At 48.5% G+C, this 24,976-nt stretch overlaps 7 protein-coding genes across 7 annotated transcripts; 6 read left to right on the forward strand and 1 right to left on the reverse strand.

Annotated features, from left to right (window-relative positions):
• Positions 1-3,001: 3,001 nt before the first annotated feature.
• On the forward strand, positions 3,002-6,407 carry NECHADRAFT_89312 (uncharacterized protein; the record flags this gene model as incomplete). Its single annotated transcript, XM_003039276.1, has 3 exons — positions 3,002-3,129; positions 3,277-3,373; positions 3,426-6,407. 3 exons carry the CDS (start codon positions 3,002-3,004, stop codon positions 6,405-6,407), a joined length of 3,207 nt encoding a protein of 1,068 aa, XP_003039322.1.
• Positions 6,408-9,104: 2,697 nt separating this feature from the next.
• NECHADRAFT_56408 (uncharacterized protein) lies at positions 9,105-10,812 on the forward strand (the record flags this gene model as incomplete). The annotated part of the gene is made up of 2 exons (XM_003039277.1): positions 9,105-9,574; positions 9,624-10,812. 2 exons carry the CDS (start codon positions 9,105-9,107, stop codon positions 10,810-10,812), a joined length of 1,659 nt encoding a protein of 552 aa, XP_003039323.1.
• Positions 10,813-12,414: 1,602 nt separating this feature from the next.
• NECHADRAFT_10996 (uncharacterized protein) lies at positions 12,415-16,334 on the forward strand (the record flags this gene model as incomplete). The annotated part of the gene is made up of 7 exons (XM_003039278.2): positions 12,415-12,657; positions 12,746-13,553; positions 13,604-13,710; positions 13,998-14,206; positions 14,822-14,927; positions 14,959-15,476; positions 15,533-16,334. Coding segments are annotated over 7 exons (2,793 nt in total), but the record flags the coding sequence as incomplete, so codon positions are not given.
• A 571-nt stretch (positions 16,335-16,905) lies between these two features.
• On the forward strand, positions 16,906-17,880 carry NECHADRAFT_98403 (uncharacterized protein; the record flags this gene model as incomplete). The annotated part of the gene is made up of 2 exons (XM_003039279.1): positions 16,906-16,948; positions 17,000-17,880. 2 exons carry the CDS (start codon positions 16,906-16,908, stop codon positions 17,878-17,880), a joined length of 924 nt encoding a protein of 307 aa, XP_003039325.1.
• Positions 17,881-17,981: 101 nt separating this feature from the next.
• NECHADRAFT_56406 (uncharacterized protein) lies at positions 17,982-18,710 on the reverse strand (the record flags this gene model as incomplete). Its single annotated transcript, XM_003039284.1, has 1 exon — positions 17,982-18,710. The coding sequence occupies one exon, from the start codon at positions 18,708-18,710 to the stop codon at positions 17,982-17,984; it is 729 nt and encodes a 242-aa protein (XP_003039330.1).
• A 676-nt stretch (positions 18,711-19,386) lies between these two features.
• On the forward strand, positions 19,387-21,225 carry NECHADRAFT_98405 (uncharacterized protein; the record flags this gene model as incomplete). Its single annotated transcript, XM_003039280.1, has 3 exons — positions 19,387-19,530; positions 19,580-21,002; positions 21,053-21,225. The coding sequence occupies 3 exons, from the start codon at positions 19,387-19,389 to the stop codon at positions 21,223-21,225; spliced, it is 1,740 nt and encodes a 579-aa protein (XP_003039326.1).
• A 1,133-nt stretch (positions 21,226-22,358) lies between these two features.
• On the forward strand, positions 22,359-23,705 carry NECHADRAFT_15955 (uncharacterized protein; the record flags this gene model as incomplete). Its single annotated transcript, XM_003039281.1, has 2 exons — positions 22,359-22,568; positions 22,620-23,705. Coding segments are annotated over 2 exons (1,296 nt in total), but the record flags the coding sequence as incomplete, so codon positions are not given.
• Between the last annotated feature and the right edge of the window lie 1,271 nt (positions 23,706-24,976).

Below are 24,976 nucleotides of genomic sequence, written 5' to 3' on the forward strand. Positions count from 1 at the left end.
TAAAGCTATCCTTATTAAAAAAACCCTTAATTAATATTATTTATAATAATATCTTTATTATTATTAATTATTTTATAAAGTTTATATATTTTATCTTATTTTAAGAAGTAATAAATATAAAAGAATTTTTTTATATCTTTTTATAATAAATTATTAATATTTATAAATTACTTTTAGAAATTATTTCTAATAAAAAACTTATATTTACTTTAAAATTTTAATAAATACTTATAATATAATATAGTCTTAATTATAAATTTATTATAATATTTTAACCTTAAATTAATAAATAAATAAATAAAATAAATTAAATTATTAAATAATACTTATAATATTATATTAATTATAAATAAATTAATTAAATTAATAAGTTATTTACTATCTAATTAGCTTATAATATAATATTTAATAAAAATATAAAGATAATATTAGCCTTTATAAATTTTATTTTTATTATAAATACTTATTAAATAAAATAAAAAGAATTAATTAATTTAAAAGCTATTTTTATTAATAATTAATTAAAAAATCTATATAAAGAAATAAAAATAAAATTTAAATTTATATAAAAATATATATAGACTTATTATAACTCTAAGTAATTAAAAGGGCTAATCTTTAAGGAGAGAAAAATAATTTACCTAATAATAAAAAATATTATAATAAAATAATAAAATAAAAAACTTAATTATAAATATATTAAATCTTTTAAGATCCTTAAGAAAATAAAAAAAAATAACTATAAATTAAATTTATCCCCTAAGGTTAAGCTTAATTTAATTTTTTATCTTTCTTTACTTAAAATAATTAAGAATATTATTTATATTAAATATTATAATAAATTATAAGAAATTAATAAACTAAAAGAATATATAATAAAAAGAATTATTATAATATAAAGAATTAATAATAAAATAAAATACTTAATTAAATAAAAAAATTACCTTAAATCTAAGAATACCTAAGAACCCCTAAAATATCTTATAAACTTATAATACTTATTAAAGGAATTTTATTAAGTAAAAAAAGATTAAATATAGTACTCTAATTAATAATATTTAATACCCTTATAACTTATATATTAGCTATTATATCTAATTCTAGCTAATTAAATAATTCTAATTCCTTTATAAATAATAACCCCTTACTTAATATCTTTATACCTTAGTCCTAAGAAAAATATTTCTAATAATAAAGATATATTAGATAAAAAAGATATTTATTTAATTATTATTATAAAATAATTAATTCTTTTTTAGTTTTCTTTTTTTTTAATTTAAGGTAATATGTCTTTATAATAAATTAATTTATTATTATAAATTAATTATACTTAGAAATACTATGATAAAAAAAATACTCTTTTTACCTTATTAAACTAATATACCTTTTTTATTATAAAAATAACCTCTATAAGTATACTTAGAATACTTAAAATAATCCTTTTTTATAATATAATAAAGTTTTTAGAATATATAATAAAAATAAGATATAATATTATAACTTATTTTAGTAATTAAAATAATTTAGGCTTTTCTATAATATATAGCATAAGATTATAATATAATTAAGAATAGCTAAGAATTTTTATAGAATTAAGTTTATTTATTATTAATAAAAAAATAAGGCCTATAGAAATAATCTTAAGGATAAAAACTAATAAAGAAAAGAAAATTATATTATAGCCTAATATAAGCTCTATTATATACCTAAAAACTTCCCTATAAAATACCTTTTAATCTTAGCTAATTAGAGATAATCTTATATTTTAAGAATAAATCTTATATTATAAGATATATTCTTATGCTATAATACCTTCTTAATAACTATAAAATATTTATATATATATATAATACTTATTATACCTTAGATAAATATTTAGCCCTTAAGCTATTAATAGACTTTAATTACCTTTGTTACGGCTTGGTCCCCCGTAGCAGCGATTGAAGCCCTATAGGCAGTTGAAGCACCTTCTGTAATTGCTACAATAGCGATTATGGCCCAATCTTTTGCCCCGTGGCGCAGTGGCTAAGGTGCCCACAGCTGTGACTGCCGTCACAACCTTTAAGACCTTCTTAACCTATTACTAAGATATAATTCCCTTATTATATAGCACGCTAAGACTCTCTATTAATAATAAACCTAATATACCTAGTTTATTCCCTTAGAAAATACTAGATATTATAATATAATATTATTTATTTCTATTTTAGCGCGCCTAGTCTTAAGTAATCTAAGCTTTAAGGCTTAGAAAAGTAAATTATAATTTAGAGAAAATTTAATAAGATATTTAGTATTATAATTAATAAAGTCCCCTAGCTAATTAAGGTAATTTAGTAGGACTAGATACTTAAGCTATAGGCGTGGGGTATACCGAGTACTTTTATTATGCCCGGTATTATATCTAGGGAGCCTAATTCAAGATTCGGTGGGACCTATTTACGTTATCGGATCGTAGACGACGTACATATCGGAGGGGTACATAGAGGGAGGTATGGTGTGAAAAACACGCATCCGGCTGTGAAAACCAGGCTCTGACTGCCCATATCAGCTAAGCTCACAGCCACGGCCATCATTGGCCACATCAGGCACAGTCAGGAGCAGACAGCGCACGTGAGGGGCACATAAAAATGAGGCCCTCTAGCCCAACGTGCTTCCCCTCATCTTGGGCATCTAAAGATCCCCCCGAAGTTTGGCAATGGACAAGCAGCGAAGTGGCCGCTGGGGTGGACAAGAAGTCCTTCCAACCTCAACGCACTACTGTACCGATCACCGTTTCTCTCTATGGCTCAGGATAACTAGACTAATGGACATTTCCAGCCAGATTCCCGTTGTACAAATCCATCGACACCTACTTCGAACGGTCATCCTACTCGGAAATTTTTGTTTCCATTAGAGCTGAAAACTTCTCATTATTCAGATCTCTCCTTTCCTCGCGAGCTGCCTCTTTGCGGGACGTTGATGAAAATGGAAAAACACTGTTGCACGTAAGTCAGACGCCACGATGCATTTCACATCTAATCTGAAAAAGTACGCCCTTTTTTGGGAGGAAGGAGACCGATTCTGTCGTTTTATACTTGATCATAGCACGAAAGCTCAATTTGGGGTGATTCTCCGTGGCTCTAGATGGACGTGAGTGTGCTCATCTGAACTATCCCCAGTAATGTACATAACTCACGGCTGTAGGGCGGTAGATGACGCGACCGCCCTGCACGTTGCTATACTTGCCATCCACAACAAAATAGAAAGGGGTAGGATGATACCTGAGTGGGTGTATAGGCGGATCGATTGGCTTCTCGAGGCAGGGGCCGATGTTCATGCACACGGCCGCTCTGGCCGGTCCTGCTTCAGCCTTGCGTTCAGTATCGACGACGATGTAAGTTGAAAGGTGTCTAGAAATGGACGGCTCATTAATTATCTGGCATTAGAAACTAAAGAAATCCATCATCGCCTATGCGGATCTCGACGTACTCGACGGTATTCTTGTGACCAAGGCTGAGGGAACACCTATCCTCCTACAATGGCTCCGTGATTGTCCGGAGTCTACGTTGTCTAACCTAGGCCTCCTGGTTAGATCAGGGGCCAACCCAAATGCGACGAACTCTCTCGGGCAAACTTGCCTCCATCTCTGTATCCAATACGCTCATCCCCAAATGGACGGGTACCTACGTCGCGCCATGGTTGAGTTGATCCAATGTGGAGCCGACGTCTACGCAAAAGACCACATCGGCAGAAGCTTGACGGAACTCGCGTTTTATTGTTCAGGCTCTGAAGGTTTATTGGGTACCTATCCTGCTGATCTCTGGTCATGTTCGTTGGTAGCTTGCGGATACGACGTGTTTGGCAATATTCAAGGCAGGCAACCGCGCCTCCCCCGGTTTGGAACCCTATATAAGAAGATCCACTTTCGAACACTTTGGGAGGAAGTAAATGATGGGTCTTATCTTCTCACGAATATCGCCGCTCTTCCCAAGGAACAGTTCAGCAACACCTTTCTCGAGATTACCGAGATTCTCCCAGTAGCTGATCTTCGGCGGCTTTTTGACTTCCGGCCATCCCTTTTTCATGGAACAACCAGGTATCAATGGGTAGCCGACCTGCAAGAAATTGAAATGGACTCGGAATCCATCTGGAACCTAATTGGTAAACAACAATACAGCCTCGAACAGATCCTTAGCAACAGCGAACAACATGCCCCATCAAAGGACGCCTCGGAGGATGACGACACCGCTCGCTTTCCAGTTCCAGAGTTTCATCATGAATCCTGCTGTCACCAAAGAAGCCTTGTGAAAAGGCCACCGGAACCTGAAGCGTGGACAGAGAGTGTTGAGCCGCCTGACTTGTCTTTGGTTGCTTGGCATATGGAGCGCCTCGCAGACTATTGTATCAACGCTGCAACCGCCGACCAGCGGCTTGAGTTGTCTTCCGATATTCTCTCAAACCGGCTCATCGATGGCCTGGAAGCCAAATCCGTAGGAGTGGAGATCACGACAAGTTTTTCCGCGATTCCGTGCTTACAGGAGGCCTGGGAGAAAATGATGAATTTGGCAGTTGAATGGCAGTTGGCCGGCTTTTGTTGCGACCGAATCTCCATGATGCTGCAGAAAAGTCCAAGTCGAGTGGACCTAGAGACCATTTCCTTCGATTATCTCCAAGGGGTCTACAATGAATTGGAAGACACTGACATTTCGAGTGAGGAGATGCAGTTTAGCATTCCTGAAGATGGATCACAAATCCCATACATTGTGGCTCTATATCGGAAAGTATTCCACGATCTACTTGGTGTCGAGCCGCTAGATCAGGAGTTCCTTGTTCCTTCCAACAAGGAACGGACACTACACCACCTTTGGCTCCTCACGCAGGCAATTAGCATCGCTATGCTTCTGTATTGGCAGTGCCATACTGGATACTTCCACTCGCAGCACCTTCCAAGGCCAGTTTCCGTCATCGTCCTTGGAGGCTATGTTGCTTTTGATGGCTTTGAACCCTCTGAAGTCTCTGCCAGCGATGGAGATAACTCGCATTTCCCACACAAGATGGATGCCAAAGGGAAATTGAAGATAATTGCGCGGTTGCAAGATCTAACATGCGCTGGGAAAGCGCTGGGAAAGCCTGTCTTTGTCTTCACTACTCAACGAGACCGACTGGAACCTGCCATGCTTTACGGCAGTTGCGAAGATATTGTTGACACCTTCGGCGAATCCAGCATCATCTCGACAGATCCTGATGACCGATTGAACACGATGGTTGGCCTTCGAGTGAGAGGTCGAACCATTTTTCCGACACAGGGAGAGGTCTCTGGTGAGCAATTGTTCCATTGGGGCGACTTGACCGCGGAGTTTGAACCTTCGACCTTTAACTACACCGACAAGATTCTCATTGGAGCACCTTTTGCTAATGACAACTGCAAACTCGAAGAGGAAAATGCACGACATGCAGCTAGAGCTGCTGGATGCCTTGAGCCTGTGGATGTGCTCAGGCCCTTTTGGTATGAAGATCAATTGCAAGTAGCTGTCCAAGGTGGCCAATCGGTCATCTTGACTGCGGGTGTCTTGTGGAAGTACAATCCTGGCCGATCTCTGAAAGAGTCTATCTTGAAGAGCTACGCCAGGAGCAACAGCTTGAACTTTCTCAATGACCTTTTCGGGCTACAATTCAGTGTTTGCACGGGGTTAGCAAGGAGAGTGCCACTTCGACAGCTAATGGTTGAAAGCCCCCTTTTCGATATGCTGGATCATATAGGCATTGGCGGATGGGACGTGGTCAAGCACCATGTCCGAGGATTGTTCAAAGACGGAATCAGCCTTGAAAAGTTGAAAGACCAAGATCGCTTTCCCAGGGGCACTCTTCATGAGGCCTGCCGTATCCTTTTGGAACATCTCCGTCCCACAGGTGTGGGTTTGGATGGACAGTTGAGGATCCTTTGGCCTACTCCAGAGGAGCCTGGGTATTGCTTTGTGGCCGACCTAGAGAAGCACCCACATCTTCAGTGGTGCCAGATGATCCGAGACAATGAATGGTGCGCGACCTTTGCGGCAATGACCGCTACGTGTATCGAGACAGAAGGTCATCGCTGTCCAAGTCGCGACGCGACAGTCCCTTGGCGTTTCGAAAAAAGCCTTCTTTCAACCGAAATGTTTCAACCCAGCACAGGTGGCACAGTATTGAAGGTCGGGGCGTCTTATTGGATCGGAGACGCTGGCTCTGGAGTCTGGGTGACAGCCCGGGAGCCAGAGCAGGGATCCCCAGTACTGGTTTTGAACAGGCCGCTCCCCCCTAGTCTACCAAAGTTTGCCTGGCGGTTCTTGAAATGGGATGCTCTTCGGGAATGCCGTATGAACGAGACATTTTCTACGAATGTTGTCGTATACGCCAGGAAAATGTCGCCCCGAAAGTCTTCTTCTAAGTGAGCAATATTCATCACCCCTTTCATATTAGTTAGAACGTATTCATGATCGTCATAATTAGTCATTGCTCGTTCTTTGTAACTCGCGTCGCACTGACAAGTCGGCGATAGGATCGATCAGGGTTGCGTTCCTAGAGGTACGATGCGAATACCGGCCAGATTTCCCGCTAGATTCCCGGTCACTAAAAAGGCCGGTATACCGATGTAATGAAACTAGTGTCCAAAAAGTTCCTTTCATCTGACACCAGCGGGTACATACAGTCTGGACCCATCTTGCTATGCTCAAGTTGTCTCACATTACCCTACACAACAAGAGAGCACGGCCATCTTTTCAAAACAGTTTGTTTTCTTAGGCCACGACTCGTTAAGAGAAGCCCACTGCCTCCTTGGGCATTTGCACTGTCCATGCCCCCCGACCCTGGTGATCACGACTTGAAGCACAGTGCCTCCCCTGAGCACCTGTCCCCTGCTTTGGGCACTCTTAATCAGGCTGCAAGGCCCTGATCATTTACCACGAACTAGGACACACCGATCCTGTAAACCACAAACTTGAGAGATTTCAGCCCCGTGACTAGCAAGGCTAGAGAATTTGGAGCCAATATCGGTCCATCAGTCGACACTTCAAGGCAGGTATAGGACGGAGCCACCGTGATGGAGCTTCCTAATTCGATTCTTTGTGCTTGAACCTTAGTGGCTTACCGAGCGACCAGGCTCTTGGCAGACGTGCTCTCTTTTCCATTGCTTGCGTTGGCTATCACAGTATGTGTCATGGTGCTTATCTGACGGGAACACACCCTGCTAGAAGATCCCAATAGGAGACTCACCCGTCCTCGCCCCGTTTTGAAGCTTCCAATCCAGACCGGCGGCACATACGCCGGGATTTCAGCCGTGTCCCCTGCAAGGATAGGGCGTGGAGGGCCTCCAGTAGTCCGCAGGCAAATTGGCACAGGGGTTGAGCGGCCGCTGCGCTGTTTTCACCTAGTTCTTCGGTACTACAAGATGCCGTCACGCCTTGAGTGCTATATCTCGGTTTGTTGGAGAAGATACTTACATCAACAGACAGCGCGGAGATGCGGGCGGAGACCCGTCTCCAAGAAGCCACTCGACCATTGAGGGCGAGGTGTTCATTTCAACATTGTGATGATAGTGGCCAACTCAACGAACGCCAGGGCACCCTCAGTCCATCTCATTCTAGTCTTAGAGCCCAAAGCCACCGCCCGAGTCTCATGATCAGGTCTACGCCTCTTTAGAGCTCACCGTGTCCTACCTTCACCATCCAGTTGGGGTTCCTTGGGATTGATCTTGGCGTCTTCCGTTATGCCCTGCGTCACCCCAGCATGGTTGAAATGGTCTGGAGGCAGCCCGAACCTCGTACAGGTTTCAGGGGTAGACGCCTCCTTACGGATCCCTTCCGGCACTACCTCTCGGGAACGCGTGAATTACCCAGTGCGCAGCCAGAGGCAAGCTGGCATATTTTGGCCCCCCCTGTAGTCCCTTCGTCATGTCAGCCAGTTATGCAACAGCCACAACACGACTGAATCGTAACGGTAGAACGGTCCAACAGTACTCCGAAAGCAAATTGGAAAGTCGAAGCTTCCACATCGGCAATGTCATTTAAGAGGACGGCGATGCTAAATTCGCGAGTTGTCATGATTGATTGGTCGTGTCTTCGGGCTTTCACTACCGGACTCCCCGGCCCTATGAGTTCCCTTGAATGTGGCGCCAACAACGCTCAAGTCCGGAGATATGCAAGACTAACCGAGTGAGAACATCCATAGCCATTCATATCCCCTGCTTCCATCGCCCTTCTCCCGGAGAGTCGCACCATAGCTGGACACCATCAGCAGCAAGGAGTGCCGTGCACCAAGCTACGGGAGCCCTCCCGTTATCTCCATCGGCTGCCCTCCCGATGGCGCCATTTCTCCACTTGTCCTCCCTGGGGACACCGAGCTCCTCAATTTGGGGTCCGTGATGAAGAGCAGCAGACTAGAGAGATAGACTGGAGACTTGAGATTCGTTGAAAATACGTATATGGAGCGTTAGAAACGGAGTCCGGGTCTTCTTTATCAGATAGCAGATTACCTTTCAGATAACGAAGACCCATCAAGATCTATGGAGCCTCTATCATGTTGAACCTACGTCAGGGTTAAAGATTGTCAGTTGACAGGGTAACTCGCCAGGCTTTCAGCAATGCCTCCATACCAAGATGAACCGCTACCATGAGGGGAAAAGGCAACCACACACACTTCTAATTGCCGCAGTTCGATGCCTGACCTAACCCCTCCTGAGCCCTTCAGCCGTTCTTTAAGCCAAGTGACAACCTGATATGGTCATTATTGCCATCGAAAGACCACGTCATGAAAGATACGCTTCTCCACCGGCCCACCATCCGGTAGGATGGCTTGGGGTAGCCTAATCTCACCGACGGTGTGGACTGGTCTGGCCACAGTTAGTGACTTTGCGGGGGTGGAGTTTACCCCAGGTTGGGCCACCATCCATGATCCATGTCTTGGCCTCTGCTACTGATACCGAGGGTAATCAGCAGAGTCTCTATCTGGCAATATGTCCATGACTCGCCCGGTGAGCTTTTAAAGGCCAGAGATTCCCCTCTCGCTACGAGCCTTCTCTGTCTCATTCTTCCCATCTCATCCTCCCTTCCATACTTCTCATCATGTCGTTCAACAAAGAGGAGAAGTCCGACATGTCGGACTTGAAGTTTGAGGGAGTCAACGACAAAGCCGAAAGTGTCCACGCTGGCGATCTGGGTCCCAATGTGGATCACCTCCAGCGAAGCTTGGGCAACCGCCAGGTCCAACTGATCGCCATTGGAGGCTCCATTGGAACCGCCAGTTTCGTCAGTATCGGTACTGGTCTCATCAAGGGCGGCCCAGGCAGCTTGTTGATCGCCTATACCCTCTACTCATGCATGCTTGGCCTGGTCAACAACTGCATCGCTGAGATGGCTACCTTCATGCCTATTACCAGTGCCTTCATTCGAATGGCTGGTCATTGGGTTGATGAAGCCTTTGGCTTTATGGCCGGGTGGAACTTCTTTATCTACGAGGCTATCCTGATTCCCTTCGAGATTTCAGCTCTCAACCTTGTGTTGACCTATTGGCGTGACGACATTCCTGTCGCGGCAGTAGTTGCAGCTTGCATTGTCCTTTACTTGTGAGTTCCCTATGACTGCATCAACCTGGACTGTACTAACAGAGCGAAGTGCCCTCAACGCCTTCACCGTTAAGTGGTACGGAGAGGCCGAGTTCTGGCTTGCATCCGGCAAAGTCATCCTCCTCCTTATCGTCTTCTCCTTCACCTTTGTCACCATGCTCGGTGGAAACCCCAAGGGCGATCGTTACGGCTTCCGATACTGGAAGAACCCCGGTCCTTTCGCCGAATACATTACAACGGGTGACTTGGGTCGATTTGAGGGCTTCCTCGGCTCCTTATGGAGTGCCGCGTTCACCATCGTCGGTCCGGAATACGTCTCGATGGTGTCCGGTGAGACCAAGCTTCCTCGCCGCTATCTTAAGAACGCCTTCAAGACGACATATGCTCGATTCGGTTTCTTCTTCATCGGTGGTGCCCTGACCGTTGGAGTCGCCATTGCCTACAACGATAAGACCCTCGTCTCCATCCTCACTGGCGAGGAGGGTGGTGCTGGTACTGCGGCCGCTTCGCCCTATGTTATTGCCATGAACAACTTCGGAGTCGGCGTTCTGCCTCACATCACCAACGCGCTGCTCATCACGAGTATCTTTTCGGCCGGTAACGCCTACACATATTGCGGAACTCGAAGTCTGTACGGTCTCGCGCTTGAAGGCCAAGCCCCCAAGTTCCTCCGCAAGGTCACGAAGCAGGGAGTTCCCATCTACTGCCTCGCCACTATCATGGTCTTCCCGTGCCTTGCCTTCCTCAACGTTTCAAGCGACTCGGCTGTGGTCCTAACATGGCTTACCAACCTGATCACTGCGGCGCAGATTATTGACTACATCGTTATCTGTATCACATACGTCTTCTTCTATAAGGCCTGCTTGGCCCAAGGTCTCGACCGCAACACCCTCCCCTACACTGGATGGTTCCAGCCGTATAGCGCCTGGATCAGTGGAGTTTTCCTCACCGGCGTGGTCTGTGTTTATGGATACACAGTCTTCCTGCCCGGAAAGTGGGATGTCGGTACCTTCTTTACCTTTTATACCATGGTGCTCGCTGCTCCTATTCTCTTCTTTGGCTGGAAGCTTGTCAAGAAGACCAAGTTTATCAAGCCTGAGGAGGCGGATTTAGTTTGGGAGAAGCCGATGATTGACGCTTATGAGGAGAACTATGACGAGGAGGATCTTGGGTTCTTCAGGGAGATCATGAAGATGGTTGGTCTGGGCAAGAAGAAGACTTCTAGCTATGCCGCCTGAGGCTTGAGAGGTTACAGAGACAGTTTGATCTGCCGATAGTACATACCTAGATTAGATGAAGCCAATCTCCATGTTCTTAATTCATCCTTAACTCACGTACTCCCCGTAAAGGTGATAGTCAAATTTTCGCTATGTTCCTCAGAGTTTCTCGTTGCATCTATCGTCACTGTCATCGACCTCAGCCTCATTACTTTGCTCGCCTTCGTCGATGCCCCTTATCATGTCTCTGCTTCTCCCAAAATATCACACTGCGTCTCAATTTTAACCCAAATCTCGGGCTCCAGGCGAGCCTTGAGCCATCGTGCATGTTCTAGATACTCCCTTAAGAATTCGATTGTCTTATCAAGAACAGGTACACTTATTTGGCGATGGGCCAGGGGCTCGTACTTCCCATGTGATCCTCTTGGTGCTAGATGGAACTTTCTTCACTCCCTTGTAATTGGCCACTTCTTAACTTCCTTTTGTGCCTCGGAAAGGAAATCCTCGGGAATACGGATCCTGACGATAATATTAGTTTGTACTAGGCCTGAGGTAATGATGAGATGCGAGACAGCTAGCGGACTCAAACTTACAGAGGCTCTCTTATCTACTTATATCATAACTTTTTACTCTTGGAGTGTCATCGTGACTGGGGTAATCAATCAGGAAAAGACTTTTTCCTATTCTTGAGGGCGAAGTCGTCGCTATGCGGATACCAACGTTCTTGACCAGGTTCAAAGTCTCGCTGCCAACGACGCTAGTAGACGATGCTCTTCATGAACTCGAGTTTTTCTCCAACATCACTCCCAGGCACGATGTGAACAGCTGACTGCGGCAAAATCCGTACCTTGCTTGCGGGGTTTGTTGCGGGTTTCGGCGCTGCTGAGGTTTCCATGATGAAGTGGTGTGGCTCTTGCACTTGTGTTATTGACAGTAAACAGAGGAAAATCGTGTGCATTGAGGCAGACATTGGAAAACGGGGTAGATCGGGAGACGCGTCGTGTCACACGGAGAAGAGCACATTGCTATCATATTTATTAAGAAGAAGAAGTTTCTATGATGATGTTTCGTTGAGCCTTCCGCAAAGCTAGTCAGGAGGCGTATTGTCTGGCAAACGCGAGAGCATATGGACATGATGCTGAAAGTGGGAAGTTATCTTCATTGTTCCCGTGGACGTAATACCGAGCCTGGCACATGAACTGACCAGCCTATACGTAGCATATGCTTCAATGATCTGACAAGGGACGATAACAGCTGACCAGTGTCAACATAGCAGAGATGTTGTTGGCATCTACATTTTATAACCTTCTGCATATAAATGCCCGACATCGGTCTCACCAGATGAACAAGGAAAGAAGCCGACGGATGACAGCCGGTGAGAATGGGTCTAGATGCCGTAAAGCGGAGTCCCCGGCCCATCGCCGCAACACAATGTCGGATGACCGCCCGAGCAGTCGGAGGTCGGGCGGCGCCCCCGAGGTCCCCGCTCCAAGCCGGGCAGGTGCACCGAAGAGAAGACAGACGGGGGGAATTTCACATTAAAGCAGACAAGAGCAGGGGAGCAGAAACGGTTTCAGGCCATCAGCTACCTTTTCGCCGATTTCCGTTTTCATCATGTCCCCCCAAAATTCTTTCTTTGAGGCCGCGGAATACATCCCGCCCGATCCCATCTTTGAGGTTACCAAGCGCTTCAACGCTGACAAGAGCCCCAACAAGGTGAATCTCGGTCAGGGCACATATCGTGATGAGAACGCCAAACCGTGGATTCTACCTTCTGTGCGTGCGGCTGAGAAGTTGATCGGTCAGGCTGGTCACGAGTATCTCCCTATCGAAGGTCTTCAGAGCTTCCGCGATGAAGCGACTAAGGTCTTGTTCCACGACACGGCCGCTTTGAAAGAGAACAGGGTATGTGGATTCTTCAGCCAACGCTTTTACAGTATACTGAAGTATATAGATCGCCACTTGTCAAGCAGTATCGGGCAGTGGTTCCCTACTTCTCATCGGCCTCGTCCTCGCCAAGGCCAAGACGGGTATTGAGAATGTCCTCATCACCGATCCTACCTGGTCAAATCATGACCTCCAGTTCAGATCCATCGGGTTCAACATCACGAAGATGCCATACTACAAGGATCGCAAGTTCGATTTTGAGGGTGTCATGAAGTGCCTCAGGGCTGCTGACCATCGCTCGGCTGTTGTCCTACACGCCTGCGCTCATAACCCTACCGGCTGCGATCCTTCGAGAGAGCAATGGAAGGAGATCGCCCAAGTCATCAAGGAAAATGGTATCTTTCCCATTATCGACTCTGCTTATCTTGGTTTCAACTCTGGCTCCTACGATGAGGATGCGTGGGCTGTTCGACATCTTGTCGACGACTTGAACCTTGAGGTAGCCGTGGGCATGTCGTTCGCCAAGAACATGGGCCTGTACGGCGAGCGTGTTGGGCTCACGGCCATCGTCACACGATCAGAGGAGACCAAGAAGACTGTCTACTCGCTGCTACAAAATGCCCAACGCCAGACAATCTCTAACCCTCCAGTCTATGGTGCCCGCATCGCGGCTACTGTGCTCAGCAACCCAGACTGCTTCAAGCAGTGGCAGCAAGATCTCATCACAATGTCTTCAAGAATCAAGTCCATGCGGCAAAGGCTTTACGACGAACTTGTCCGTCTGGAGACACCTGGAGACTGGTCACACATTATCAACCAGACGGGCATGTTTGGTTATACCGGCATCAGCTCGGCACAGATCAAGCACTTGGAAGGTATGAAGCCCGGTCCCTGCCAGATAATAATTACTGACTCACCTTTCCAGAGCACTACCACATCTACATGGCGGTTACTTCAAGAATATCACTGGCAGGTCTCAACGAGCACAATGTTGAGTACACAGCAAAGTCCTTGGATGAGGTGGTTCGGACAGTTCAGTAAAAAGGCAGCAAAATGTCTCCTAAATAAAGTCAAAATGAAAGTAAAATTGCAATCGTCTCAGTTTTTAGTCAATTGGTCATTGAACTACGGTGTTATGTTTAAAACTGCATTCTTTGATACTGTGCGTTACACTCTGTCGTTATCTCCAAGCATGAAAGTGGAATTACCAATATCTGATGTTGTCCTGAACTCTGTCCAGAATTCCGGTGTATTCAGTCCTGCATGAGAAAGTCGAAGAGGCGTACAGACTTTCATCAGTAAACAAGTAAGCCATCGAGATCTTCAGCGATTGCCACCGTCCAGGCCCAACAACCAGAAATTCTCCTGCACAGGAAGATCACTTCTCAGCTCGCCTGTCTCATCTCGACGACCGGGGCCTTCGGCACTTGGATAACAGGGGTATCCATAAAGATACCCCCGTAAGGTTCACCCAAGATCTAGATTCCCGAGACACGAAAAGGATTCTCCTGCAGGGCTCACGCCCAAGGTCATGCGGACAACTCGGCCCCTGGCGCGTGACGATCCACGATATGGATTTGCCGCTGCCAACCGTGAGCTATCTCTATCTAGGGAAAAGATAACCTCGCTTCTGCCTTCCATCCCACGTCGATTGGGCTTCCGAGACAAATCACAATCCATGGCTGCAGCTTCTAGAGACTGACGAGACACATGGCATATCCGACTTTCCGGATCTAGTTTAGAACTTACGTACCGCGATAAGAGGTAACACTAGAACACAACCCAACGGTGCCCTTCCCGGGTCGATAGATTGTGGGTGGCAACGAGACGCTTTGAGGTTGACCCACGTGGGGTTGGCCGCCATCGGCACCCGGTCCGCCTGGGGGAAGCCATCGCAGGATCGAGGCCTTCAGCCTCTGGCTATTCCGATGACGGTCAGATGGCGTCTTGATACGGCCTCGACCAAGGGGCATGTGACAACCTACACGCTTACCCCGCTCCCCAGACTCCCCGCGCCATCATCAATAGCATCGGTTAGGCTACCGATGGATATGGAACACGACGACGAGATTAAGTTCAAAAGATGATGCTGTTCACCCATTGTGCTGTTATCTGTAATTCTACCATAATCTCTGCCTTCAAGAAAAACACTGCATTCTCTACGAAATGGCATCTTCTCTTTCTGGGAGCATCACAATCTCTGGTTCTCGGGCAACCCGGGGCTTAATTGTACCACTGAAGGCGTCCAAGTCCAGGGCACGGAGAGAGAGCATCGTCCAGATTCGCCGTCACTCTTCTGCTTCTACTGCCATTGAGGCTACCCGGACAGCTGCCCCTGCTCGAGGCACAGAATCCCCTTTATCAGAGGTTCCTTCCACCGTCTTGTGGCGATCACTTCTCATCAACGCCGTATCCTCCAGACCATGGCTTCTCGTCCCCTCTCTCACCCTCCTCCTGAAGCTCTCTCGCCCTGGAAATCCCTTCTTGTTCAATGTCGACCGCAACCCCTTCCTCCGCTCCATTCTCAAGCAGACATTTTACAAGCAATTCTGCGCCGGCGAGACTGGAGTCGAGACACAGAATACTATGAAGCAATTGCAGGATATGGGATTCCGCGGCACAATTCTCACATACGCAAAGGAGACCGTTTTTGATCACCATACAAACGAGCAAATAGGTCTTGGTGTTGATGCGTCGTGCAAGGGCGAAGCCCAATGGAACGAGAGCATCGAGGCTTGGCGCGCCGGAACCGTCAAGACTGTGGAGCTCCTCCGTGAGGGCGATCAATTAGCTGTCAAGTGAGTATTGCTCTAAAAATCATGGTGTTTTTGCGACAATTGACTAACAGTTGCAGGCTTACTGGTGCTGGCCCCTCTGTCTGCGAAGCCTTTGCCAATGGCACTCCCCTCCCTCAGCAATTCCTTGACGCCCTCGACGAAATCTCGCAAAAGTGCAAAGATCGCGGTGCCTACATCTTAATCGACGCCGAATCTCAGCACTTCCAATGGGGCATCTTCAACGTGGGCATGGATCTCCAGCGAAAGTTCAACCGCGACGGACAAGCTGTTCTCTACAACACATACCAGGCTTATCTTAAGAGCACCTCCGAGACTCTCTCCGAACACCTCGCCTGCGCTCTCAAGGAGGGCTTCACTCTTGGTGTCAAGGTGGTACGCGGCGCTTACATGGCGTCTGACCCCCGGCATCTGATCCACGACACCAAGCAAGATACGGATAACGCTTACAACAAGATCGCCCAGGGTGTGCTCAGACAAGAGTTCGGTGGATTCGGCGGCAGCAACGCCAAGCCCTTCCCCTCAGCCATGCTCCTCCTGGCCAGTCACAACAAGGAGAGCCTGGTGGCAGCACACGAACTGCACCAGCAGCGGACCAAGGCGCAGCTCCCGACGGTGCCCGTCAAGTTCGCGCAGCTGCACGGCATGTCGGACGAGGTTAGCTTCAGTCTGCTCAAGCTCAAGGACGATGCAGGGGTGGCCCCCGAGGTGTACAAGTGCTCCACCTGGGGTACCTTGGCCGAGTGCATGGCGTATCTGACGCGGCGTGGTATGGAGAACCGGGATGCGGCTTCGCGGACCCATGATGAGTACAGCGCCTTGAAGACGGAGGCCTGGAGGAGATTGGCTTTCTGGAGATGAGGATTTTTGGAGTGGTGAACGAAAAGCAATTGCATAGTAGCATTACAGTTTGTTGTTGTATCTAGCACAGATTTTGAATTTGAACATGAACTTTACATGAATCAATTCCATGTCTCCAACAATCGCTCGTCTGCGTATCTCTCCCGTCTCATAATCTTTGCTGATACGTCACTTGATAGATCACTTCATGCACTAGCTAGCCTCATCTTGATATCTCGTCTCTTCCCCTCACGTCGTCAACGTCAAAACAAGGTCGCAATCACGATGCATTAACCTCCCTCTCAGTGGCGTCTGTATCCACCGGCAGGGTTCCCGACGTCCCCACTTGTTGCGGAGGCGACATGACCTCCACGTTATCAGCCCCGTCATCGGTAGTCCTCCCGTGCCCCTCACACACAATCTCGACGCTGCAAGTTCATCTGCAAGACTTGTCGACATCTTTCTATCTACGGTTTGGTGTCTATTCGCCTCGCTAGACTATTTCTGTTCTGGATCCTTCGGCTTTTCTTATCTCGACTCAAGACGCTGCAGATTCGTCACTTGAGCTGTACTCCCACCAACAACGCCCAACATGTCTAGCCTGAGCAATGCCACCCTCTGCATCCTGGGGACGGGTAAGGGTCCTTGTAAGCGGCGATGTGTTTTTTGTGACTAACAGAGTTCAGGTAACATCACAACACCAATTGTGAAGAACCTCGTCCCTGCCACAAGAGATGGAAAAAGCAAGCTGCCTTTTACCAAATTCATCGCTTGTGTGCGGTCCGAGGCTTCAGAGACGAAGCTCTCTGAACAGTTTGCCGAGTACAAGGATGTCCTCACTGTGTCTCGCGGTGACAACGTCAAGGCTGTGAAACAGTCCGACGTGGTTATTCTTGGGGTGGACCCTGCGGATATTGAGACCGTTCTCACGCAGTCCGGAATCCGAGATGCGTTGTCCAACAAGTTGCTGATCAGCGTTGCTGCTGGTTGGACAAAGGAGAAGCTCGAGACTACCATCTATGGAAGTGCGAGCACCAAGGAGAACCAGCCCGGACGGGCTTGGGTGGTGCGCACGCTGCCAAACATTGCGTCCATGGTGTCTCAAGGCCTTATTGCCATCGAGAACGCGCCCACTGAGCCCGCCTTGCCTGATGAGCACCTCCAGTTGACTAAGGCAATCTTTCAGAGCATTGGCCAAACAGTCGAGATTCACCCTCGTCTCATGAACGCTACCACTGCTGTGGGAGGTTCTACACCAGCTTTCTGGGCCATCATCTGCGATGCCTTTATCGATGCAGCTGTTGCGGTCGGGGTTCCTCGTGCAGATGCCCAGACTATGATCTATCAGTCCATGAAGGGCTCAGCCGAGATGCTCCAGAGCGGGATTCATCCTGGCGTTCTAAGGGACCAGGGAACTTCTCCCGAAGGATGCACAATCGGTGGAATCATGGTCTTGGAAGAGGCTGGAGTTCGAGGCCATCTTGGACGTGCTCTTCGTGAAGCTGTCACTGTTGCTCGGCTCATGGAGACTGTCACTCACGTCAACGACACGAGGCCTACTTCATAGTCAAAGCATGTATATAAAGTTCAACAAGACACTCTGATGAAAATGAAAACCACATGGAAACAATGATCCGCCAACACCATTTTTCTCTATGAGTGCATGTTTTATAACTTGGCAAAAAACTTGTGAAACCATGAACGACTCTCCATATTCGCAATGCATCCAAATCCAAACGCCGGAATGATTCGAAGAGATCGCACAATCGTTGCTGAGAGCAAATCTCTTCGGATCTGAGCAGCCCTCTCAACAAACGGCACACCGCCAGGTCGAGAGTAAAGATCCAATCCAAGGAGATGCACAGGTGTAGCAGCGAACTGTGAAAATATTGGCACGGTAAGTTGTGAGATGATGGCCTTGGAGTGCGGGTTCGAAGACATGCTATCCGGGATAAGAGCCGACAACCAAGGTGCCATGGTGAAGGAGCCGAAGATGGTGATAGCATCTCGGAACAAGAACGCTCCAGTGGCAGCTTTGGGGATACCAGGCTTGACAACTGGTGCAGCCTTCTTAGGCGGCGTGCTGGAAGCACTAAACATCTGTGCATAGCTGACATCCTTCCAAACTCCAAGCGGAACGTTGACGATCATGGTAGACACAAAGGTAATTGTCCCGACGGCAGCTTTATGAAATTCATGGGCCAGAGTGTCTGAGCCGTTCGACACGGCGTAGGTCGCCGCGTAGAGAGTCCACACTAGACCGAATGGGCGACCAAAGACAAAACGGCCAGGGTTCTTTAGAGCTGCCACACCGTGTAGCTTCATGCCATAGCCGAAGGGTCTGTTGAATGCCACCTTTTCAACCATTGACCTGACGGTAATTAGAATCTCTATCATAGCAAAGATTTGAAATTTTACTCACCGGTCAATGATGGTAATTGCTGGCGTAACTAATGTGGCCGAGATTGCAGCAGCCGCCACATCCCCCGCCAACGGCCTCCAGAGGTAACTGCGATCGTAGCCATTGTCCGAGACGTCTTGCTGCTGCATGGTAGCCATGGGGAGCGTTCAAGAAGGATGAGTGAGAATACCCGGGGGCATCAACGTCTCCAACCCCTCGAGTATACCCAGTATCTCCAGCGTCACCGGAACGGCCTCCTTCGGCTCTCCCGTTACGGGGCCTATCACCATGCCGAAGACCGGACCTCCACCGGACGCCCCATCCTGAGTCAGATACCGGGCCAACTCCCGGCAGATAAGTTAGATCTCATGCGGCTCTTTGGATGGGGCGTTCCCACCCAGGGTCCCCCGTGGGGTCGAGATTGTGATCTTGTGATAACTCCACACACCGGATCCTTGCCCGGTGGCTGTGAGGGGTCGCTCTTGAGTCGCCTCCGGCTATCCACTAGCCTTCGGCAGGGTCCCCGACATGGCAAACTTCGAGGCGAGCATCAAGATGGATGAATGAGCATAAGAGAGATGACTTCAGCCTCCAAGTGGTGGTGTTTCTTCAGGCTTCAGCACGAGCATCTTCCTCAACCTCACTCCTCACATCTCACACTCTACCATCACAATGGCCTCTATTAGAGCTCTGGCTTCCAAGGGCCGCCTCCCCATGGCCCGTGGTCTTCGCACCACTCCTCCTAGCATCTCTATTCAGACTCGGGCAAAGACCACCGTACCTTTCAGACTCCCTGCTCCCCGCAACGAGCCCAACGTAAGATGACCCCTCCAAAAGACAACAGACACACGCTGACATCACCCAGCCCACTTACACAAGAGGCTCTCCCGAGCGCGCCAAGGTTGAGGAGGCCCTCAAGAGACTCCGATCTCAGCTCCCCCTCAAGAGCGAGATCATCTTCAACGGCGCCTCGCAAAAGATTGCTAAGAACGAGGACCAGGTCCTGCCTGCTGAGCACGCCGTGACCTTCACCAACTACCCTCTCGCCACCAAGGAGCAGGTCTCCACCGCTATCGAGTCCGCCCTCAAGGCGAAGCAGTCATGGCAGGACACTCCCTTCGTGGACCGTGTCGCCATCTTCCAGCGGGCTGCTGAGCTCGTTACCACCAAGTACCGATATGATCTTATTGCTGCTACTATGCTCGGTCAGGGCAAGAACGTCTGGCAGGGCGAGATTGATGCCGCCGCTGAGCTGGCTGACTTCTTCCGTCTGAACTGCAACTACGCTGCCGAGATTCTTGAGAAGCAGCCTGACCGCGGGAGCGATGGTATGTGGAGCCGAGTTGACTACCGCCCTCTTGAGGGTTTTGTCTACGCCGTCTCTCCTTTCAACTTCACTGCCCTGGGTGGTAGCTTGATCTCCGGACCTGCTCTGCTCGGCAACGTTGTCCTCTGGAAGCCTTCTCAGTACAACATCTACCCCAGCACCATCATCTACAACATCCTCGTCGAGGCCGGTCTTCCCCCGGATGTCATCCAGTTCGTGCCCGGTGATGCCGCCGAGATCACCGACATTGTCCTCCAACACCGCGAGTTTGCCGGTCTCAACTTCATCGGCTCCTCGGACGTTTTCCGATCCATCTACGGCAAGATCGGCCAGGGTATTGCTGAGAAGCGATACCGTGACTTCCCCCGGATTGTCGGCGAGACCTCCGGCAAGAACTTCCACCTCATCCACCCTACCGCCGATATCCCCAACGCCGTCAACCACACCATCCGAGGTTCTTTCGAGTACCAGGGCCAGAAGTGCTCGGCCACCTCCCGAGCCTACGTTCCCGAGTCCCGGGCCAAGGAGTTCATCGAGGGACTCCAGGCCGGTATCAAGGAGATCACCATTGGCAACCCTGACAAGGACTTTGAGGCTTTCATGGGCCCTGTTATCCACCGCCGATCTTTCGACAAGATCAAGTCCATCATCGATGAGAGCAACAAGGATCCTTCCGTTAAGGTGATCGCTGGTGGCAAGTACGACGGCTCCGTCGGTTTCTTCGTCGAGCCCACCGTCTACCAGGTTGATGACCCCAACCACAAGCTCTTTAACGAGGAGATCTTTGGTCCTGTCCTGGCTGTCCACGTCTACCCTGACGCTGAGTGGAAGCCTCTCCTTGAGAAGATTGACAAGAACGGTGGCGGTCTTGCCCTGACCGGTGCCGTCTTTGCCAACAACCGTTCGGCCCTCCGTGAGGCTGAGGACACTCTCCGCTACTCTGCCGGTAACTTCTACCTGAGTAAGTTCACCTTTCCTGCTCTCACCTTCACAACACTAACAAGTATTCAGACTGCAAGACTACCGCCGCCCTCATCGGTCAGCAGTCCTTCGGTGGTGCCCGAAGCTCGGGTACCTGCGATCGCGCTGGTAGCTCAGACTTCCTCCGACGCTTCACTGCTCCCCGACTCATCAAGGAGGAGTTCTTTGAGCAGAAGGAGTTCCTGTACCCCAGCAACAAGTAGATATAGAACATTGCATGTAGAAGTGTACGAAAAGCGCAGTTTTAGTGTTAATAAAAGAGTCAAACAAGTAAATCTCTTGTGTCTTATACTACACCGCGAGTCAAACCTCTCGACACGTATCCATACACTAGATCATCCCTCTTTACTACCTTTACTCCCACCCCCGATGGGCTCTATGAGTGCAAATGCCGTTGAACCTTGGCTTGACGTTGCAAATGTGGAGAGACAAGGACATGGGTTAAATGGCACGTCCCCCCCGTTCATACTCCATGCCTGTCCCAAGCTCTTGTCTCGCCGCATCGTGTGGGGAGGCCGCTTGCACTAACCGTATGTCATCCCAACTTCTAGAAGCAATTTTTGATCCGATGATAGCCTTTACAGCCGCATAATCCACAGTTGTTCCCAATTGGGCTTGTAGCAGACGTGATCCCAAGCTGGCTTTGCTATCTTACATGTCACAAGATGTTCAATGTTGACTCGCAAGTGACCTGTCAGGTTCGCCTGATATGATGATAACGCGGTCCATGCCGACGAACCTCCTCCTCAGCCAGGCTTCGCCTCTCAAAAAAGCACGTTGAATGTGATAGCCGAAAGTGGTACGACCGATCTCGGCACTTGGTGTGTCATGGAGGCTCACATCCCCAGTCCAGCGGCTAAGCTAACCCAGAACGAAGCGAACTTCCCACCTCCGCATTATCGCTGCAAGATCGACGCATCAGCACGACGCACAACGATGGAGACAGGGCATAAGAAGTGGCGAATGATAGTCATGAGGCGTTTGCCATGTGAGTAACGCCAATCAATCACCAGGTAAAGCCAATGGCAGCAAGTGTCGGGAGGTCTCCCGGGAGCTTGCTCAGTATCATCGGAATGCCAGCCGTTCATTCGCAATCAGCCTCGTCTACTCCACTATCGTCAAACTCGAGACCCTTCTGTTCTTGCCTCGTCCGGGGAAATCGAATGATGGCAAGGAGTTTACCAGGTCATGTCAACACGGACCGGCCGTTTGCGGCCGATGGATGAAGACGACGATGATGAAGGGGAAAGGTTAAAAAGAAGAGAAGTTGCGACAATGAAGACATCAATTCATTCCAATTCGGTTCTATTCAAGCAGAACAACTTCTACAGCCATCATGAGTGTCTCCAAGTCCGAGCCGATCCTCATTGTCGGAGCCGGTGCCTTCGGCCTGTCAACCGTACTCCATCTTCTCCAAGTCGGCTTCACAGACATCACAGTTCTCGACAGAGACGATGAAGTCCCCTCTCGCTTCTCCGCCGCCAACGACATCAACAAGATTGTCCGAGCAGAATATGAAGATGACTTCTACACAGATCTTACTCTGGTAAGCCTCCCCAATGTTTCTTAGGCTTCAATATCTGAACGATGTATCTAGAAAGCCATCGACGCCTGGCAAACGCCCCTGTTCGCTCCGCATTTCCACCAGACCGGTTTTCTCCACTGTGTATCCGGCTCGGCCCCGAAGGAGGCTTACGACACACTGAAGCGGTTCCAAAATGCGGCCGAGAGACACCCTCAAATCAAGTCTTCGGTGACCCACATCAACGAGAAGAAGGATATTGACGCTGTCTGCTGGCAGTACAAGCCGAACCCCTTCCCCGGATGGCACGGGTACCTGAACAAGCTCGACGGATACGCCCACTCTGGCAATGCCTTGCGGTCAATCTATCCTCTCACAAAGACTAAGGGTGTGAAGTACATACTAGGCAGTGCCGGAGCTGTCTCTGAGATTGTCTATGATGAGTCCTCCTCCATAGACCGGAAGGCAAAGGGCGTCAAGACCGTCAACGGCCTCTTCTATCCCTCCCGTCTCGTCATCGTCGCTACCGGCGCCGCTGGTGGAAAGCTGATCCCCGAGATCGGCAAGCAACTTGTGGCCAAGTCCTGGTCGGTTGCTCATGTTCACCTCACCGAGGACGAGACGTCCGCTCTCCGTGGCATCCCCGTCACCTATGCGCGCGACTTGGGCTTTTTCTTCGAGCCCGATCCGAAGACTAACCTCCTCAAGATGTGTCCTATGGGCGGCGGTATCATCAACACTGACCCGAAGAGTGGCATCTCTTACGCCCCCGGCAGTATCAGTGAGAGCGCCTTCTTGCCCGAAGACGACGAGAAGCAGCTCCGACAACTCCTACGACATGCTCTCCCCCAGTTCGCCGACCGACCCTTTGTGCGAAAGTCACTCTGCTGGTTCGCCGACACGGCTGACTCGGACTTTATCATCGACTACGTTCCCAATACTGGTTCGTCGGTGGTGTTCTTGAGCGGTGACTCTGGCCACGGTTTCAAGATGTTCCCCATCTTTGGCGAATGGGTCAAGGACCTGCTTCTGGCGTCTGATGGAAAACAGCCCGTCGCTCGATGGCGATGGAAGACACCTTCCAAGGATGTCAAGGGTGATTGGGGTGGTGCTGTCAGCTGGAGACTTGGAAACTCGAAGGAGCTGGTCGAGCTAAAGCCCAGTCAGTCTAAGCTGTGAAGGGGATGTGTCGAGTTTGTTTTTAAGGTCCATAATTAGAGATTAATACTTGATTCTGTTGCATCATTCCGACCGTCTGCCATACATTCTGACGGCTCCTGGTACTCTCGACGCGCATTTGTGATACTCCTACCTACTTCAAGTTGCCTGAACATCAAAGGCTAAGGATCTGGCAATCCAAGTTGAGAAAAGATAGCAGACTTCATCACCAAGAGAAAAAGAACACTTCTCATATATTTAAGGGCAAAATAAATATGAGTTGTTTCTTGTTAACTAGGTATGTTGGGACGAGACTATTTGTCAACGTGTTCGTTCTCCACTCTGCCGTTTTCACCATGAGACAACAGGGAAGATCATAGATTTTATCCCGTCGAGCTAGAATACCAGTTCTACTTAGTATTGCCCGAACAGGATGGTTTCATTCGATTGGTAATGCCATCTCGGATAGACTAACATGTTTCTCATTTACTAATGTCCCATTGTTGTGGCATCGAGTGAGGGGCCGTTTGAATCGTGTCGGCCAATACCTACCCTAGAGCGCCAAAGATGGAGTACAGGCAGCTTGACAAACGACAGCTTGGTGGGAATACAATAGAAAATAACGTGTCCAATCATCTTGGCATCAGGTGCCCATTATTGCTTCTTCTGACTCTCATTTTTCCTTCCTCCTTCAACCACGAGGTAATTAGTGATGTTGACGCGTGATGCTGCCACGACCCCCACGCGTCCGCAACGCGTCAAGATCTTGAGCTTCCAGAATGCCCTATGACTTGGCTGTCTGTACCTCTGCATTCATCTAGTGGCGATGATCAAGATTTAACGCATTCAAGTCCCGTGCTGTAGACTTTCAACGGCTCTTTCCCGAAGCCATCGAGAACATTTCCATCATGGAGCTGGAAACACCGAGAGAGGCGACGTCGCCGGAACCCTTGTCCGACATATGCCTCTCTATGATTGGTTGATTTTGTGTTGTCCTCCACCGGAAGGCCTGCCGGTCAACCGGGTCGCTTCCCGTCCCCGAGACTGAAGAGGGGAGTCCATCGGCGAGTCGTGCATTTTGACCTTCTGTCGGAGCGGCCTCTCATCATCGGAGCCAAGTTGCGATGCAAACCCCACTCTTCAATGAGGAGTATCAGCCATGTTCGGACCTTGAACATAAAAAAAGTGAAGTCGATGAGATATTTACACACAAGACATTTCCAGGTTAAAAACACACCAAACTGCATCCCCTTGTCAGATTTACCCAAGTCAAT

Source organism: Fusarium vanettenii (assembly GCF_000151355.1).
Source record: "Fusarium vanettenii 77-13-4 unplaced genomic scaffold NECHAsca_125_unmapped, whole genome shotgun sequence".
NCBI lineage: Eukaryota > Fungi > Ascomycota > Sordariomycetes > Hypocreales > Nectriaceae > Fusarium > Fusarium vanettenii.